Source organism: Canis lupus, chromosome 4 (assembly GCF_048164855.1).
Source record: "Canis lupus baileyi chromosome 4, mCanLup2.hap1, whole genome shotgun sequence".
Lineage (NCBI taxonomy): Eukaryota > Metazoa > Chordata > Mammalia > Carnivora > Canidae > Canis > Canis lupus.
In genome coordinates this window covers 38,035,518-38,056,042 of record NC_132841.1, presented here as the reverse complement: position 1 = coordinate 38,056,042, position 20,525 = coordinate 38,035,518, and the positions used below count along the sequence as shown (strand labels likewise).

General features: G+C 49.5%; 1 protein-coding gene across 2 annotated transcripts in view; it reads left to right on the top strand.

Moving 5' to 3' along the window:
- HRH2 (histamine receptor H2) overlaps positions 1 to 19,118 on the top strand; it is a 72,381-nt gene extending 53,263 nt beyond the window's left edge. For both annotated transcript variants that reach the window (XM_072824092.1, XM_072824089.1), the window contains one exon: positions 18,931 to 19,118. In XM_072824092.1, the coding sequence (XP_072680193.1) occupies positions 18,931 to 18,934 (4 nt within the window). In that variant the 3' untranslated portion in view covers positions 18,935 to 19,118. The remainder of the gene's footprint in view (positions 1 to 18,930) is intronic.
- The last annotated feature ends 1,407 nt before the right edge of the window (positions 19,119 to 20,525 follow it).

Sequence of the window (20,525 nt, the reverse complement as noted above, 5' to 3'; positions counted from 1 at the left end):
TCTCGCTCACCAGATGAACCAGGTACATGGTGGGTGCTCAGGAAGGGTTGGGGAAGACAGTTTCCTCAGTGGTCAGCTTCAGAGATGCCTTTGTTCAGGAAGAGGAAAAAACATCTTTAACATGGAAACTGTGTCGGTTGAGGAAGTCTGCAGTAGACTAGGCAGTTGAGGAGCAAATAAGATTGACCACCAGATCAAGAAAAGGTTCATGGATTTGGGGCCAGGAATAAATGCCAAAGACACCAATGGAATGGTTTGGAAGATGAAGAGAGGATGCTGACCAGATTTGCCGTGACAGCAGTGATCAGTGTTCCCCTGGGAGGGAAGGGAGGAGGCTGGACAAGGCTGTAGAGTCCTGAACTTTGGGCCTTCCAGCAAATGCAAAATGGCATACCTTGATGAATGCCCACCAGAAGCAGAGAAGAGATTATGAGTCATCTCAGTCAAGGCTTATGGGAACTGCTTGGCTCAAAATGGCTTTTAATATGGTTAAATATGATTTTTCAGGGGAGAGAAGACAAAGCTGTGTCAAGGGAGACTTGGGAAAGATGAGTAGCAGATTGAGTCAATAGATGGTATTAAACAGTTCTATGTGGGTGGAAGCAAAGGACAGGGAAGTGTCCCCTGAACTATAGCAGTGGATGTGATGAATAGTGGGGTACTATATAGGCAGCCAGGGCTGGAAGCCTGGGAATCACAATTTCCAGAATCCTCTTCCAACAGGTTTAGATCCCGCCAATAGGAAGCCAGAAAGAAGCAAAAGCATTATTGCCAACTAGGCAAAGCAGGGAGGGAAAGAGAGGGAATAGGGGAGGAGACCAGAGAGCCTAGAAGGTCTTACCTCACGGAGTGAGAGCAGACCCCTGCAGCAGCTGCCTTGGGGACATGAGTCTTGGGATGGCTTGGAAGGGTCTTCATCAGGAGGGATTAAAATGATGAGGTCTGTGTTATGGAAAGATCATTCAGACTCCAGTTGAGGGAGCAGCCCCACTGCTGGGGAGGGTGGACTGTAGATCTACTACAGGCTCTCCTGCAGACTGTGGATCCATGCTGGGAAGTCAAAGGGACAGCCCCGCCCCACTCTCCAGAGAGACTGGCTTGTACCTAAAATTACCAGGGAATCATGGAAAGAATGGGACACAGGGGCCAATGCTAGGTTGGCTAAAGCCTGATGGAAGGCGCAGGGAGCGGAGTGTGGGAGGATGTGGCCCAAGCAGTCATGACCCTCTGAAGGGATACATGCCTGGGGCAGGCTGGGGATGTGCTGAAACTCAAGTTAGAAGCGTGGTGGGTGGGAGGGAATGCTCAGTAGTCCAGATTGAGGAGATCCCTTTGGAACCCCATCTCAGCTAATTAGCCACCAGTTCACCTTTGCTGACCTGACTCCATCTGGAGCTTTGAGGGTGAATTTGTCATCCTCTTTGTCCATTTGAGTGGGTTCTTGAGAGACCACTCAAGCAGGAAATAATAGCCAAGGACACAGATGTCCCAGAATTCCAAGCATTCCAGCGAGAATTCAGGAGCCTTCAATGGTCACTAACAGGCTGGAGGGTGACTGGGAAAAGCTCCCCCTCACCCAGCCAGCAGCTCTGAGGCGTTCATAATTTGTTATTTTTGAAGATCATTGCAGATGTCCCTGCCATGTCCCTGACTTCCCTACTCGAGGTCACACAACACAACATGCTTCTCATGCCCTGAGACGCTACTGTGTAAGCCAGAGCACTGGTCCGGCTGGACTACAGCCTTCACTTGCTGGAGTGTTGCCAGGGCCCTATGTGTCCAGTAGTCCTGGCAGGATGCCCGAGGAAATGGGGCTCCAGAGGGACCTGCAGGCTGGGCTGTGTAGGTCTCAGATGGCCCTATCTTTTGTTTTCAACTGAGATTAATGAGCCCCTTCCTGCACCCAGACATTGTGTCAGACCCTCCACAGATACCAACTCATTTCCTCCACATCCCCATCAGCTGGGGCCTGAAGAGAGACACAAAGTGCCCAGAGTTAAAAACCCAAGTATGTGACATGGGTGAGGTTCCAATCCAGACCCCTTGTCTTCAAATTTGCAACATTACAGAGAAAGCCAGAGTCACTTTGACCACCCCTCCCCGTCCTTTCCCCTAGCAATTCCCCCTGAGGCAACCACTGCTGTACAGTCGGCTGTGTGGTGTTTGGTTCAGTTTTGTTTGCTTTTCAACATAAACGTTATACTCTACTTTGTGAACTGAATCCAGTAATGTGTCTTCGAGATTCAAGATGTTAGCCCATAAAGGGCTCCTTCATTATTGTTAACCACCAGAGACTGTTCCATAGAGTCCCCCTAGCCATGAACATTTGAGTCATTTCTAATTTTTAGCTGTTTAAACAAGTATCTTGATCGTCTGACAATATTTCCTTGTGCACATATGCAAGTGGGTTTTGGTGGCGGCGGCGGCGGTGGTGGTGGTGGTGGTGGTGGTGGTGGTGTGTGTGTGTGTGTATGCTCGTTTAGCATACCTATAGGTGTAATTCTGGAAATGGAGTATACATGTTACCTAATCACCCTTCAGAGAGGCGCAGATCATCTGTACTCCCCCCAGTACCCTGGCGGGTGGAAGGCCTGGCTCTCTACAACCCCACCCTCCCACCTGTGTCTTTTCTATCATGCACCGTGCCTTCTTTCATTACCTAGAAGTTAGAATATTCCCCTTAGAGATGCCCTACCTCCAGTTAGTGCAGGACAGGACATTTATCTAATTCCCTGAACTGTCCTCGGGCTCACCCCAGGCTTTCCATGAGCTCTACTAAGTCCTGCCTTCTTCCTGTGGGTCTCCATGGAGGAAGCCAGCTTTCCCAAGTCACACAGTTGGTGAGAGACTGTATTAAGTAGCTCATGATGGCCACAGTAGTGCTGCATAATAAGCATGCCAGAAAATGACAGTAAACACTTATTTAGCTCATGAATCTGTAAACTAGCTAACCTAGGATGGGCTCTGTTTTGTTTTACATGCCTCCCATCTTCTCTTGAGACCAGTAAGCCTACCTAGGCATGTTCTTGTCATGGTTATATCAGGGATACACCAGACAGCAAGCCCAGCAGCACAAGTGCATTTCAAGTTCCCAAGCATCTTGCCTACGAATATATTAGGCAACGCAAGTCCCATGGCCAAGTCATGGATAGAGGGAGTAAATCTACTCCTCCCATGGAATTGCAGTAGAGGTGGGGGTGAAAGTTACTGGATGACCATCTTATCCAACACAAAGGCAGAGACTGAATAGGAACTGAAATCTGCCCAACTCCAGAGGTCTACAGAACCAAAACCCATCGGATGGAGGAGACGTGGGTCTCCCTAGCACCTGGCAATTCCTGGGACCTCTCTAAGCTTTCCCACTCCCCAGTAGTACAGTTGCTTCCAGTCTCTTATCTACCTTCTGTTCGTTCTCTACCCTGGCCTGTTCATTCTCTAGCACCTGGCAGCAATATGTCAAAGACTCAAATCTGGGCCCTGGCCCTGGCACTGCCTTCCAAGAATGCCATGCCCCAATGAGGAAGAGAGAGGGAAGCCTCTCATACCTTGAGCTCAACCTAGGATGTGAGATCAAGTCAGAGTTGCCCTGGGCACCCAACATCTCATGGAGATTTAGGGATAGAGTTCATTCTGAGTTTACTCCAGACTCTTCTCCCAGAGAAACAGTGTGCATCTGATCTGGGGGACTGAGCCAGACAGGACAATGGGAGTGACAGACACAGTTCTCTCTGACCCTCACTTTCTCATCCATGAAATGGTGGTACTGGAGACATTTTTCTTTATGCTATTCATAACCTAACTGATTTTTCAAGAGAATGTCCCTTTATTGATAAATAGGTCCCTTTTGTTCTGTTGAGCACCTAGTTGAATCTGAAAATGCATTTATCTGTGTAACGGTGGGGAAAAAATTTGGAGTTCCTGAGGTGGCAGATGATGAGGAGAAGCGAAGGGAAAAGAGGAAAAAATCAAGAGCCGCTAAGATGGGGACAGGGTGATGTTTTCCTAGTACACTTTTCCAAATGATGCTTTGGGGAAAGGGGAATGCCTAGTGTTCATTTTATAGCCATACACATTGATTCTCCATCTCTCCTCCTACACACACACACACACACACACACACACACACACACACACAAAATCTCCAGGAAAGTTCACTGTACTTGTACATATTTTGTGTAAATGGCTCTTGGGAGGAATTTAGGAAGGGGGTGGAGTTTCACATCTGGGTCTACAAAGAACATAACAAAAAGGGTTCCCAGAGGAGACATGTGCCCAAATGCAGAGGAAAATCTGAAAATCTGAGTCCTTTGGGGGGGCACCAGAATCTCCAGGAGGGTTGTAGACTTACTGAAGGTTGTGAGTTGGGGGGAGATCAAACCAACTTTGCCCAGATCTCAAGAGATTAGGAGGCCCCAAATGTCATTTTGGTTACACAAGGGTAATAAAATCTACCCTGCAGGTTGAGGTTTAAGATTAAAGATTAAGGATTAAGAGACATGATCAATAAAGACATTTGATGAAACCATGGAGACAACAATTATTTAAGGTGAATTTTCCTCATGGTTACATCCTCAGAAAATGGTTGTCTCACAAAAGCCACATGCAGCATGATAGTGTTTTCTGACGTGAAGATCATGTCTCACACAGCATAAAATGGGAAACACTGACTGGATCTAAGCAGGTGTTTCAAATAGTTTGAAACATTTTCCACTCATATTACAAAGAGAGGAGGGGGAGGGGTATCTTCTCAGTTCAGGGAGCTTACAGCCCCCCTTAAACTTGTCACTAAAGGTAGACCCAGCCCAAGCTGAGTTGTGCTTTGAGCCATCTAGATAGGGGAGGGAGCCCTGAAACATCATGAAGATAACCACCAATATGTTCACTCAGCTTTCTAGAACCATTCTTCTCTTATAGCTGGCAAAATGTGCACTGACCCCCATGCTTCCAGCAAAGTAAATGACTCCCTATTGTGGAATTTTTAAAAATAACTTGCTGTGCTGATCTGTCTCTGGATATTTTTTTTATTAAGATAGCATTCACATACCATAAAATTCATCCTTTAAAGTATGCAATTCAGTACTTTTTAGTATATCCACCAAGTTGTGCAAGCATCACCACTGTCTGATTCCAGAACATTTCCATCATCCTGGAAAGAAACCTCATACCCACTGGCAGTTACTCCCCCACCCCCGACAACCACCAATCTCCTTTATATCTCTACGGATTTGTCTATTCTGGACATTTTGCTGTATACACGTGTCATCAGAGCAAGCTTGGCGTTCACAGTGACATCTGCTGAAATTCCAAAACCCAGCCATTCCTGTTGCTTACCAATTAAAAAAAAAAGTATTATCTAAAATTAAAACTCTTTACTATGCCTCCCACTAGTTATTTGATTTGGATCCTCCCAAAGGCAGCCTAAGGAAGGAATAACAACCACCAAAAAACAGGAAATGTTTTGCTGAGTATTTTCAGAACTGACTCGCTGGGACCATAGACATGAATGAGTGACTTTCTTTCTGTATCTAGTTTCTGTTATAGAAAAATCAGTTGTCCATGGCTCTACTAAGTGTTGACCAGAGACTGAGAGATGTTAGACCTGGAGAGGTGCCAAACTATGTACCTGCCCAGGTACCTACCCATCTACAGTCAGCCCTGACCCCGGTGAGAACTTGCCCAGAAAAACCCATTTTGTTCTTAAGAAAATTTAATTCAAGATTTGGAAATAAAGGTGATGGCATGTCCTCTGAGGGTCATACGGGAGTGTAACCAGCAGACCCAACCAGTATTACATGATTCTCTAGGGGAAAGTCCTTTTATTGACTATTTATTGTTGATCAGGGACCAGACTCTGCAGTTACATGCTAATTCATACAAGACTGATAAATTGCAAATGATTTTGTTGTGGTCCAGTAGAAATGCATTTGAAAAAAAAAGAAAAAAAATGCATTTGACTTCTGTCCAGTAGAAAAGATAATGCTAAAAGTTACAGTTTACTGCCCCGTAGGACACTGGCCAGTTTTAATGTCTCGGCAGCCTATTTCAAGATTCTTCCTTTCCAGATGTATAGCTGCCTCTCAGATACCACCTAGAGCCAGCTCTACCATCATGCCTGTTCCCCCAAGAATGGGTTAAATTAAACTCTGTCACGTGTTGACTATACATTTGTATGAGTTATGTTTTTAATCTTTAGAAAATTATGCTTCAACAAAATCTGGTTTTTCTAACCATGGCAGTGGGAAGGGGTGCCCTCTGTTGGCAGGGTTACTCTATCCATTAGGCACTATAAATACAAGTTTCTCGGAGACTCCAGAGATATTTAGGAAGTGGGGGGGGGAAGGGGGAGTCAGAGCTCCCCAAATACAAGAAAATGTAAAGTTTGAAAAAAAATTAAAAGCTCAGTTAAGTAACTACAAAATACAAAATTTTAGATGTCTACAAAGTATAACTTGTTAACCATAGCTCAGCTCAACTCATGATTATATAAAAATTACTTTTGATATGGTATATTCTCAGTGGTCACAGTTTCTGATGTTGGGAATCCCTCAGGACAAAGAGGGAGGTATACTCTGTGTATCGCTTTCACCAAGTGCAAAATGGAAATAAAAATAGTTATGGACCTGGGGACATTCTCTTGGAGGGGCAGCCTCTCCCACCAGCCAAATGATCTTTTTAACTATCCTAAATTTTGACTTGGATAATCTAGAAGTATTGATTTTGATCCATCGTGGACAACAAGTGAGGTTATAAAATAGCATTACCATCCGTTTCAAGCACAACAAACTCTGGACGGGACCTAATCACTCTTAACAGCTGTGGGTGGGGTGGGGGTGGTGGTGATTAAACTGTACTCATCTCTCTGAAACTGTGGTCAGGCCCACCACATCATTGTTGACAAGCCCCGTTCTTTTTTGACCAAAGATAAGAGAAAGTAAAGAGGTAATCTGTGGGTCTCAAGGTTTCGAGATCTTTTTATTTTTCCAAGATTTTATTTATTTATTCCTGAGAGACAGAGAGAGAGAGAGATAGAGACATAAGCAAAGGGAGAAGCAGGCTCCCTGCGAGGAGCCAGATGTGGGATTCGATCCCAGGACCCCGGGATCACGACCTGAGCCAAAGGCAGATGCTCAACCACTGAGGTTTTGAGACCTTTGCTGAGAAGGACCTTCACTCCTTTCTTGATCTCGGAACCCTCAGATCTGAATTTTGGCTCCAGTTCAAGTTCTAAGGAAGCTTTAGAGCCTGTTGCCTTTCCTGTGTACCTTGGTTTTCCCATCTGTGAAATGGGAGTAGCCATTAGTATAAGGATCAAATCAGGATTGAATGAGATCATGTATTCAAAGCGCCCAGCACCTACTCTATATCTAGTGAATATTCGCTTTAAAAGCCCCATAATTTTAAAGTAAATAACTGGTTTACATGTCACCAGATGAAGGTAGTTAAGGTTCCAAGTTTTAAAAAATCAAAGTTTGAAGCTTGAGGAAGGCCTTCCTGTACAGATATGCTAATCTGGGAGGATTTACTCCATATCTTATCAACGTATGCAAATGTTTTCAGACCCCACCTTAAATGACTCTATTAGTGTTGAATTCAACTGCAGTTCACCAGCTGGCATAATATTACCGCTTGCAGAATATGTTTAAATATAAACATTGATTGGTTTTGATTTTGCAGTCTTATTTTTTTATTTTTATATTCTGAAATCAACTGTTTTTTTTTTTTTTTTTGCAATATGCAGACAAAAACTGGTGGTGGGGGGGGGGCGATCAGGAAGGTGACAACCCAGTGAGAAGGGGGAGGAAGTCCCAGGCTGGAGGTTATAAACTGCAACAACTGCCAACAACTGTTCATTCGTGGGGTTGTTAAAATATTTGCCCCAAATGGAAATAGAATGTGACTCGCAAAAAAATATATATATATATTGGAAGGGATTGAAAATCCTTTATTTGGCAAGATCAGATCCATTCTTCTTCCTCAAACCAGTGGTCTTCCAAAAGCAAGTGGCCCGTTATTAGCAGGAAACGTCCGCGCTTCGCCTGGGTGCAGGGCCGAGCGCCGCTGCTGCCTTTCGCCCTGGGACTCCCGAGTCCCTGCTCTCGTTGCCATGGAGGCAGCTGTCAATCACGGCCGCCCACGCCAGCGCCCTCCCACCTGCACAGGGTTTCCTCTATTGCGAAGTCCTCCTGCCCAATAGAGGATGCAAACATCTGCATTTCATCCATCACCCTTCGGGTACAACACGTATAACTTAGAATTTCCTGATCAAAGGCAACAAGCACCTGAGATTGAAAAATAAACTCCTAGGAAGGCTGTGGGCTCAGGCAGCAGGGCATCAGGCTCTTGGGCAGGACGGGCTTCAGAGGGCAGCCGGTTCTCCCAGGGATCTATGAGCTTCCTAATAACTCCTATGCTAATGCGTCCCTCCTGCTTAATACCCAGCTCCTGGCATGTAATATGTACTCAGTCCATTCTAATTGAATGAAGGCCTGTAAAACAAAAAAACTTCTTCTATGTGTAGGTTTTCAAGAACCGGCTTGCTTGGGGGGAAGGACTGGGTCTATTTTGAGCTTCCCTACTAACCGGGAAGGCAGCAGCTGTGTCCTTCAAATCTCTGGTTGCCAGAGCCTGGCAAGTGTTTGGCACAGAATAGGCCCCAGTGAACACTGAACTGGTATTATTTTTTTTATGTTTTTTACATTTTTATTTATTTATGATAGTCACAGAGAGAGAGAGGCAGAGACACAGGCAGAGGGAGAAGCAGGCTCCATGCAGGGAGCCTGACGTGGGATTCGATCCCAGGACTCCAGGATCGCGCCCTGGGCCAAAGGCAGGCCCTAAACCGCTGCACCACCCAGGGTTCCCTGAACTGGTATTATTTAATTCCCCCAACGCTTCCTGTCTCTCCAGGCTCATGTTTGTTCTGGCCTATCCCTGGGGGTGCCTCACTTCTGTCTGGGAAGGTCGGAACAAGGGGCCTTCCCAGGGTGGCCCTCAGACTCGGGCAAGGAGGGCCCCTGCTGTGATCCCTGAGCCTCAGACAGTCCTGCCCTGGACCTCCAGCAGCGCCTCACAGAAGTAGGAGTCTGTGGGGCCAAGAGGATGTGCCCACTAGCAGCTCAACTGTCCCTTCTAAACCACATTTGAGACTCTTGATTTCCTCGGCCAGATTAGCACTAAAGCCCAATTCTATGGCCTGCACAGGCCCTTTCCCTAGATCCAACCTCTTGAGGCAGACCATGCCAATGGTGTGAGCCAGTGGGGGGGCTGGCGTATGGAGTTTTAAGCCTCAGGCATGTACGAGATCTGGGGCTTATGGGATGGAGTTAGGGTGTGAAGAGAAGGGGGGTGGCCTCATGCCACGGTCCAGCGCCCTCCCTCCTACCATGTGCTGGTGCAGAACTCCAAGGAGTCCAAAGATTCTAGATTTGAACCTGACCTCTCAGGTAGTCTTTAAAGTATTCTTTGTCAAGGTCAAGGGACAGAACATAGTTCATTTAACAGTTTGTCCATGTACTAGTTAACTGTTGCTCTGTAACAACTTAGACCAGAAAGTGGCAGCTTAAAACAACACACGTTTACTATCTCACAGTTTCTAGGGTCAGGAATCTGGGATCTGTTTAGTTGGGTTTTCTGTGTCAGGGTTTCTCAAGAGGTTGTGATCCAGGTGTGTCAGCCCAGGGGTCTATGGTCTCATCTGAAGGCTCACATAGGGAAGGATCGGCTGCCAGGCTCACTCACTGGTTGTTGGCAGCATTTGGTTCCTTCCTGCATGGGCCTCCCCGACACGGCAGCTGACTTCCTCGAAGCATGCAAGCCAGGGGCAGTAAAGAAAGTTTGCTGACAAACTAGAAGTCGCAATCTTTTGTAACCTACTGTGGAAGTGATAGAAGCAAGTCACTAGGCCAGCCCACACACAAGGGCAGAGTCCCAAGCACCCACTTGCTGTACCCTGCATGTCCCACCCCAGGGGGCGAGCAGAACCCAAATGCTTCACTTTGAGCCAAGCCCCCACCTGTGTGTAACTGCTCCCACCCAGGACCCCAGAGCTCCCCAGAGCCCTACCCTGCACCCTAGACAGACAAGCAAAGCTCAATTCAGAGGGAGTTTCTGTGAAGGACAGAAATTACCACCTCCTGTTGCAATTACCAGCTGAGCTAATTACAAAAGTAATTGCAATTGAAGGGTCTAATTATCAGGCTGGGCCAGACAAGCACCTCCTCCCCGCCTTTGGGGAGCCTCCTGCTGCCTTCTAGGGCCTGCAGACATGGTGGGAATCTTGTTCCGGAGTGAACAGGAGGTCTGGCCTGTGTCCCAGAGCCCAGATTGCCAGAGATAGGTCCCCATGGGCCCCCAGCCCCAACAGTGCCCTCCCCCCTTGTGCCTTTACCCCAGTCCTGGACTCTTAAGCCACTTGACGTACTCCTGAGCTACACAGCAAGAGCCAAGAAATATGAACTGAGGACTCCTCACATTGGCATCTGGGTCCTAGCCCTTTCTCTTGTCCCTCCCTCCCCCATGTATCTACATCAGGCACACAGCAGCGCTAGGGCTGTCTCCCCTGTTTGGCCTGACATCCATCCTCAGCCTGGCTCCTCAAAGAACACACTCATGCCTGTGTGCAACCTCAGCCTCTGGATTCCCACCTACAGAACCCATTCTTGGCACCTCCCACCAGCAGCAGCCTGCAGAGCACATCTGGCCCAGGAGACCACTGGGCCTGGCGTGGTGAGCCCAGAACATAGCACAGTGCAGGGGCTCAGAAATCTCTGGAGGAAATGAAGGGCAACAAAGAAACACCACAGACACATGCCATCTCCTACCTTGCAGCAGCTCCAGCTGCTTGCTGCCCTCTATCTCCTAGTTGGCACCCTCCAACTCCTTCTCCACACCCCCCAAATAGCTATCCTTGGACCTAACCATGCACATACCATCAGCATGGTCCACCCTCTGGAGGCTGGAGCAGGGCCAGTCCTGCACAGATCCTGGAGTCAGGTCACAGCTTCCCAAGGTGTGTTCTGGAAGAGGGGTTTGGTGGTGGACTCCGGGGGGCACAGCCTCCTGGCCCATGGGCTCTGCACCTGTTGGGAACCACATGGATAGAGGCCCAGGGCAGGGTCTGCCAAAACACGGGAACCATAGCTGAGGGGCCCTCTGCCTGGGTCTGGGGGTTGCTCTGGGAGAGCTCTCTGTTCTGTCAAAAACTTCCTAACTCAGGGGTAGCCTAGCCACTCTCCTGCTCAGAACCTTTTAATAGGACCCCATTGCTCTCAGGACAGAGCTGAATTTCTTAGCTGAGCCAACCTGCTACTCCCTGCCTCTCCCCTGCAGCCTCAAGGCCCTCCCCAGGGCTCTGGCCACACCACCCCCACAGTCTAGTGTAGTGTACCCCTGCTTTGGCTTCTCCTTTGCCCAGGGGTCAGAGCCCCATAAGCTGGAGCCCCTGAAGCTCATGTAATCTGGGCTGGGTCTCCTGAAAGAAAAGGATCCAAAACGATGACTGCAACATGAAGTCAGAGCCCTGAAAGTGAGGGCTCTTGGAGCTTCGGGCCATTGTCTTCACAGTGGACATACTGCTCCCTCTGTACCCGTCTTACCCCAGCTCCTCTCCATACTCACCCGACCTGTTAACCCAGAAACCTTTCCCTCACTCCTCTCACCACTCCCCATTCCTACCCAAGTTAGAATTGCCAGGATGCCCCGGGCCTGGCTTCACAGTGCCCTCATTTTCCCCACATCGTGGGCATCTATCTGTGGGCCTGACCCTCCCATGAGGGCAAGGGCAGTGCCAGGTCATCAGCTTTTGGGCAGGGGTATGCAGTTGTCTCTGGAGACAGGTTGAAAGCATTAATGAATAAACACTTTTCACACAAACAAGCAAATACACGAACATCTGTTCCCTCATCTGGAAGGCTTAAGCATTCAGCTGTCCAAACGCAGAGGCTATTCCACCAGGAAGGTTTCCCAAACCCACCCATAGCCACCATCAGCCTGAACCTCCCAGCCCAACCCTCCTACAGCCAGGAGGCCAGGCTCAGGGAGTCCACCAGGGGGCGGTGCGGGAACGTGGATGCTCTCCCAGCATGGCCTGCAAGCAACTGCCCTCCCAGAAGCCTTCTCCCTGCAGAAAGCATCTCCGCCCAGCCCCACCATCCTGCAGGTCCCAGAGCTCCAGCTGCCCATCCACACTGCTCCCAGGAGAAAACCAGGGCTGAGGGGTCAGGCATATCCAGGATCGAACCCCAGCTCCACCATTTCCACCTTGCTGTGTGAATTTTGGCAGGTGCCTTCCCATCTCTGAGCTAATCTTCTAACCTGCAGGGTTGTTGTGACGCCCATGGGAGTCTCTGAAAATGGTAAACTGCCAAACTCAGGTCAGTTATTGTCTAATTTATCATAAACAATCGTCTCAGTCCCCTGATTCCCAAATGATGCCACATTAACTTGATTTCAGCTTTGGGGAAAAACACTGAAAATGCCAACCCTATAATAAGGTTATAAAAAGCTCTGATTTTGTCTTTATTAAAGACATCATGAGCAGTTTATTGATTTTTTTAAGGGAAATGAGAGGAAGCAGGAGCAAACCCTTCTGGGTGCCAATTGAATTAGCAGTTGGGAGTTTATTACATGGGAGACACTGCACAGCAGAGCATGGACTCTGTCTCTCCACCACCTGCTGCCACAGACCATGAGCTCTTCCAGGCTGTGAAGGAGATAGGTACCTCTCTGGAGCCCCAGTGCCCAGCACAGGGGCTAGCACACCATTGGTGCTCAATAAATGTGCACTACATTGTTCTAAAGAAGGCTTTAGAAAATCTTTCCTACTATCTACTTGGGGTTCTGTCTGCATCAAGACTCCTTGGCTGCAAGCCCTAAACCCTGATGGGAGGGAACTGAATCTACTGGAAAGATGTCAGGTAGCTCCCGAAATGAAGGGAAAGCCAGAGGATTGAGCTCAGCAAATGCCAGAGCAGCTTGGGATGAGAGGGCTTTGCCTCTTCTCTCTGCCACATTGCCACCACTGTGATGACCTCTGGTGGTCTCTCCCTATGATTGAAAACCCCTGGAGTAAGGCCAGGCCCCGGCCTGGTCTGGAGAACACAGCCACCTTGTTAGACAGCCCCAGGACAACCCCAGCAACAGTGCAGGAGGTACAGGTTCCCCAGTGAAGGGGGTGGGGAGGCTGAGTGGCCAAAGACCAGCAAATGTCAGTGGCCCAATCCAATACAGCAAGTCCAGGCTGGGACTCCAGCCCCCGGAACCCCACCTCGGTACCCAGGGCCCAACCTGGCAGCACAGGGCATGGAAAGGTGGTGATGACGGGGGGAGCAGGTGAGAGTCCCCCTTCAGAGTGCAGGGGAGCCAGCCAAGGAGGCAAGGCCAGTGGTGAGCGGGGCACAGTGAGTGAGTGATAGATGGGGGCCTTCAGTACAGACAGAAATCCTGGGTGCTCATTGCAGCTCATCTGGCTTCTCTGGGGCTCAGGTGTATCATCAGGAAAGATTTTTCTGGGCAAGCTTACCCGCCCTTCACGGTCTTTCTGTCCAGCAGAATCCCAGTACTTGGGGTCACTGAGGCTTACAGAAATGCAAAGACTCCACTGTCATCGACCCCCTCCCCCCCACACACAAGGGCACCCGCGATCACCAGGCCCCAGTGAGAAAGACGCCCTTCCACATCTCAGTCATTAAACAGCAAATTTCTAGAGAGGGGAAGGGAAGCTGGCCTTGGATTCGCTCCCTTGCTCATTAGCTGTGTGACCCTTGGCAACTCATTAATCCTGAAGCCTCTGGATCTGTCTTCTGAAAAATCTGAGTAATACCTTCCTCATAGGTTTGGCGCATCATGTGAGATCCCAGATGTGAGAGAACTTTGTAAATCATAAAACTAAGCAAATACAAGAGATTATTTCCAAGTTGTTAACTCTGCCCTTGCCTTTGGTCACCCAGGAGCCAATTCTAGTTTTCAGTGGCAAAAACCCGGGGCCTTTTATTTGGGGGAACAGAGCCCTTTCTGTCTCTCTCTGAATGTCACAGACTGGTTCATTGGGAATCCTATAGCCGGACCTGTGTCCGGCCTTCTCCCGCAGACGCAAGCCACAGATTGCTGAGTGAGCCAGCCTGGGATTGGGGGCTCAGCATGGCCCATTCCTGCCACCAGAGACTCAGCCCAAGTGGATGTTTATACCCAAAGGTGGTAGTTACCAATGCCATGTGTGTCATCAGGTCATGTCAGCTGCTACAAAAATCACCTCAGAGGCCAAGGAACATTCAAACCCAGTAGAAGTTTATTTCTTGCTCAAGCAATAGTCCAGAGTCGAAAACCCAGCCAACCCAGAGTGGCCTTGTGTTTCTGAGCTCTGTTGCTTCTCATTGCAGCCCGCAGACTGGACAGTTCTTTCTTGAGCTCGTGTCTTTCTCGTAATATCTTGCTGTGAGCAGCAAAAAGGAACAAATGCATGCTAGCTTTCAGGCTCTTTCCCTCTTCCTCTGAAACAACTGCTTCCGTGGCCCATTTTAGGCAAGATTCATTAGATGTTCTCACCTGCATAACAGGAACGCTCAGCTTTGCTGCCTGGGACTGCTATGTCCTCCCCACCCACGGCTCGACCCCAGGCCACCACCTCAATTTCTGTACCAACTGTATTGATTTGAGTCATACAAGCTGTAGAAATGTGCCCCAGATGTAGCACATCTGAATTGGCTTCTTCTTCCCAAGATGGTCCTGAGCCTGTGTTCCCAGTCAGTGGGACGTCTTCCCCTTCATCAAGGGTGGGGAGGGGCCTCCACTACTTGTCTCCTTGTCCCCCATCTAGCAAGAGGAGCAAATGTGGAAGGACACACCCGCTTCTTAAAAGCTTCAGCCCCAAGAGGGAGCCCATGGCTTCTGACTGCATTTTATGGGCCAGAACTCAGTACTTGGCCTGCGGCCACATCTAACTGTAAGAGAGGTGACAACCAGGAAGAAGAGACAACGGATTTGAGGGGGCACAGCCAGGAGTCAGGTCCAATTCCATCTTTGGTGGGGGGCAGTCTCCCAGACCCACCCCGCATGCCTAGTGCACACCTATTGTCATAGTTCATTCAACAAATATTTACTTAGCACCTACTGTGTGCAGGCCCTGTAAGGGGAACCAGTGGCAGGAATCAGACACCGCCTATGTCCTCAGTAAGCTCACGGCCTAATGGAAGACCAGAGAAGCAGGCAGTTACACCCCAGCGTGATTCAAGCTGATGGAGAGTGTGCAAGGAAGGGGGTGCTAATGAGGTGTTGAAGTACACGGAACACTCCTCCGGGTGGGAGAGACTGAGGCCTGTCAGTGTGCGTTGACCCCGTGGAGGAGGAAGGCTCTGAGTAAGTCCCAGGCGGTGGCCCATCTGTGAGCCTTGGCGCAAGCTGCTGGGCGAGGCAGAGCTGGTTGAGAGGAACAGACCTGACCCCCAATCCTTCAGCAGCGACCCCTGGGAGATGACTCTCTGGGTGAGGGAGGGAGGCCAGTGCAGAGCAGGATGTCCAGAAGGTGAGATATCGAGAACTAAGAGGTGTATTAGTTTCCTCTGGCCACTGTAACAAATTGCCACCAACTTCATGGCTTATAACAACCCACATGTATTAGTGACCATTCTGGGGGTCAGAAGTCCAAAATGGGTCTCAGGAAAGTTCTGGACGAGAATATTTTCTTTCCTTTTCCAGCTTCTCAAGGCCACCTGCATCCCATGGCTCATGGCCCCCAGCCAGAAATGGCACCCCTCCAATCTCACGTCTGCACTCACATCCCCCCCTCCTGCCTCTCCTGCTTCCCCCTCATGCACAAGGATGCTTGTGATTACATGGAGCCCTCCTGGATAATCCAGGATTGTCTCCTCGGCTCAAGGCTCTTGACTTCATCACATCTGCGAAGTCCCTTTTGCCATATCAGCTCACATATTCACAGCTCCAGGGGTCAGGATGTGGGCATCTGGCAGTCACCAAGAGGATGCTCAGACAAGAAAAGGAGCCTCTGTGCAGTGGGTCAAAGCATAGTGACAAGGAAGCCAAGAGAGCTCAGAAGTCGGAGGAAAGGTGGCAGCAGGCCACAGCAGGAAGCTCATCGGCGGCAGGATAGGCCTGAGCCACAGACCTGTTTCACCTTACCTACCCATTCTCCCCCTTCTGGTAACTGCACCCCAGTCTTCCTCATGGAAATACTTCTGCACATTCTTAACCCAGGATTGGGCTGTGACTCAGTCAAAGCCAACCGGAGCTTTCCATGCCTGATTCAGGGGGCTGGGCATGGCCCAAGCCAAGGCAATAAGACTGTTCTTGAAACTTATTACAGAGCTATCAGAGAAGTGCTGTCAGTGACCATCGCCGGGAGAGCCCCTCACAATACATGGAGAGAGCAGATTTGAGTAATGGAAAGAGATGATGACATTGTTTGAAAAGCTGGATCTAGCTATGCCTGAAGCCAACTCTGGACTTTTCAATTACATGAACCCCTCCAAAAGTCCATTTGGGTTGAATTCCATTGCTAGCAATTGCAACCAAATAGACATTGATGAACCCAGCTTTTGGCTCTAGTCTCAAGTTTAGGGACTGCCTGCAATGTCTCTCCCCCTTTTCCCAATCTTCCCCATCTTTTAAAACTGTTTCACAGCACCTCTGCAAGGAAGTCATCCTTGATTCTGCACACTCCCAGCTTACCTGCCCTTACCTAGAATGTTCCCCGTAGGATCCCAGCCTGTCTCTGCGGCCACCTCACCCAGGTGCCCATCGACTTTCCTTGTCCTTTCAACCTTAGGGATGAGCCACCTGTCTGCCCTCTGGTCACTTACATCTACTGGAACATGACCTTCTGCCAATCTGGAAGAACCAGATGCCAAGCTGCAGGAGAGTCAACAGCTGCCATCCTTGAAAGCAGGGAAGGGAAAGCATTATTGGTCTCTCGCCAAGGGTTGCTGCACCCTGTGCTTGTCAGGGCCCCAAAAGCCAGCTCAGAGCTTCTCACCCCAAGGTCTTCTCTCCAAGGCCAAGGTCATCCCTCACAGAGGAACAGTCAGATCATCAGTCATTTCCCCAGATATAGAGAATCAGGAAGGGTCCTTGGGGATCCCAGTGCCCTAATCCTTCCATATCTCTGCTTGAGTGTACTTGAATACCTCCAGAGACAGGAAGCTCACCACTTCTCTGGCAAATGATTCTCTTGCTAAACAATAGGTCCAAGTCTGCCCTCCCAAACTTACTTTTGGGAAAGCTGGCAGAGCACCTCTCCACTTGGCCTTGACCCCCCACTTTCCAGTGCTGGCCCCAGCCCCAACACTCACTGGCTGTGCAGTCAGTCCCCCGCCACTGATACCCCACCCAAATGTCCACAGGCCCCTCCCTTCTACTCCAAGCATCTCTGGCTATATCCTGAGGGGTCTCTGACATGGGGTCCTGCACCACCTCATGCTGCAGCCTTCTCAGCCCTTCCTCGACCGGAACACACACTATAAATGTCACAGCATGGTCGGGGCTGCACCTGCAGAGAATGCGTGTGGCCGCTACTGCTCTTCCCACAGAAGGAAGATGCTGCCGCTAACAGGAAGACGTGATGAACACATGGGGCAGGGCGGGAGCACAGCCATGTCTCTGGATCAGAACATCAGACTTCAAGAGGCCACGTGCTTCTCAGGGAGGCTAGGCAAGGCCTCGGTTCTGTCCCAAGCCACCCGTCTTCCAAAAGCTGTCCCCAGACCTCTTGTGTAGAGCCTGGCTCTCCTCCCCAGCCAAGCACAGCCCGGCAAGCTGTGTGATACGCAGTCTGGCCAAGCGTGGGATTTAACAAGAGCACAGATGCCCCCGCTGGCAGGGCAGGCAGGGCAGACAGGGGGCAGTGTGATCGGGGGTGCCCACCCCATCATTCCATGAATGTTTATTATTATCGCAGGCACCACTGAGTCCTCGTTGTGCAACTCTGGGCAAATCAGTTCTCATCTCTCAGTCTATTTCTTGTCTGTGAAATGTGCATGATTCTGGCCTCTGCCTTAAAAGATTATTGGAAGAGAAGAACGAAATGATTAAGTCCTCAAATAGCATGAGTTACTGTTGCTGCACTGTTTCTAGCCTGACAAGAGCACGGCTAGCGGGTATTCCCATTCCACAGAGGGGAAAGCCGAGGCTTGGGGACGCTCTCGACCCTGCTCCAGGCCTGGCCGGGAGAGCTGCGGGTAAGGCCGGGAGCTCTTCACACTGTGCCATTGTGTCCAAACTGAGGAGCTCCAGCGTCCCTCCCAGCAGCACGCCAGGGCTCAGGGGCTCTGAGGCACATCAGGCCTGGTCCCCTGCCCAGCGCAGGAGTACAGACACACAGATAGTAGCACTTCCACGGAGGAAGAGCTGTGGTGGGGACCTGGGGAGCTGGGGGAACCAAGGAGGGTCCTAACCCAGACTGGGGAGCCCTGGGGAGACACATGAGAGGTGACTTCTTAGCCGGGCCCTGAGGGATGAGGGCTATGTTATGGAAGCAGCCCTCCATTTCCTCAGGGAAGCTGCTGAAACGGTGGTAAGGACACAGGTTTGAAGGCTGGCTCTGCCCCTCACCTGTGTAAGGAGGAAGTTTGCCTCCTTGAGCCTCAGTTTCCTTATCTGAATAGCAGGGGGCTGAGTGACAGCAAGGTCACGTTGGTAAAGATGCCTGGCACCTGGTGGGAATTCATGGTTCACAAAGTCCTCTCTCCTCTCAGTCTCCAAACCCTTACTAAGCGCCTCCTGCCTGCCCAACCCTGAATGCGAGATTACCATTATCCCATTCTGCAGACAGGTGCTTGGGCTCCGGGGGCTGAGGGACTTGCCTCAAGTGGCACAGGTCCACCGCCAACTCTGCATTCACTGAGCGCTTACTAAGGGCTCAACACCTCAGCGAGTCCTCCAAACATCTCTGGGAGGATAGCGTTGTTTGTTTCCATTTCACAGATGAAGGAATGAAGATCCTGCACAAGATCATCAAGGGGAGCCCTTGACAAGGAGCCATGACGAAAGCCACCTCAACCTTCTTTGGCACTACACGAGAGCTCCTCTGCAACCACACCCCATATGGGGCCCTGGACCTATCTAGAAGTTGACATAAGCAACCTGGTTCCAATAAAGGTTTTTTAAGTTGACTATGTGATACCCAGGTCCTGTTTTTCAGAGGAAATACATTTATTAGAGGGGGTTGAGTTAGATGCTAATGGAACGGTGGAAGACATGGGTTGTTTCTTCAGCTGTAAGATAGAAATGATAATAATCCTCACGGATATTCCCTGCCTCGAATAGCAGAAACCACCCTGGTTTCCCTGTGGGACCCACCCCCTGCCGCTCTCAGCCCAGGGGTTTTGGAGGGGACCAAGCCTCAACCCCCAACTCCAGGCATGGAGCCGAGCAGGGCTGGCCAGTCCCCCAGCGGCAGCATTTGGGCCCAAGTCCCAAGACCCTTGATGTGTCTAATGAGAAGGGAAAGCTCTTTCAATGATGCTTTTGAGAGGAGACAACAGAAGCAAAGGCTGCCCCCGAGGAAGGGTGACGCAGGAGAGCAGAGCCAAGATCCGGACTCTGCATCCTGACCCACCGTCTGATTGCGTGGCAGCCTTATTCTGGCCAAAGCAACTCCCTAGAATATTTAATTATAGGAACCAGTAAATGTCTCCTTTTTCTTAACTCCCCTTTTGAATCAGGTTTCTGATCCTTGCAACTGCAGAAACTTGACAAATAAAATAACCCCAAGTGGAGCTAAAATATCACATTTGCCATGAAAAAATATAAGAAAGCATTAACGTCTTAATGGTAGTAATTAAACAAACAGAAAAACAATCAAATTAAATAAGAGAGTTTTCTTTATCTTGAAGGCAGTACTTAAGGAAAGAATTATTTAGGGAAGAGTAAGGGGGGGGAAGGTGGAGCCTTCTGAAAAACTAAAGAAGGCAGCTGGGCACTCAGAGGAGAGAACCCACCTCTGAGTTCTCTGAGCACTAACTATATGCTAGGTGCTTCTCCAGCTGTGATCCTTTCCATCCGCAAAAACTCAGCCTAGTGGCTGGCTTTATACCCACTTTTGCAAATGAAGAAATTGATGTTCAAAGGAAAGAGACACTTGAGCAAGAACACATAAAATTTACATCGAGCTCCATTCGCCCCAAGTCCAAGGCTATTTGCTCATCAAATAATTCGTTCGGCAATCATGTTTTAAGTACATCTGGAATTCCAGGTGCTTAATCCCTTGGGTAGCTCTACCATCACAGTCTCCATATTAGGGAAGGTATCCAGAAGTGGAAATCCATCGTGCAAATCAGAGCCACCACACCAGTGAGGACGAGGCACCAGAGGCTGCCTCCATCCCCACCCACTCTGGGTCAGCAAGCACAAGGTGACAATTCAGGACCATCCTGACTATAGAGTCTATACATGCCCCAGAGGACAAGCCCGTCTCCTGGCCCTAAGACCAGAACACCCTCTGTCTCCAGGACCAGCACAACTCCTATGGCTTGGAACTTCCATACCCTCTGGTCTTGAGAAAAGCACTGATAGTTTGG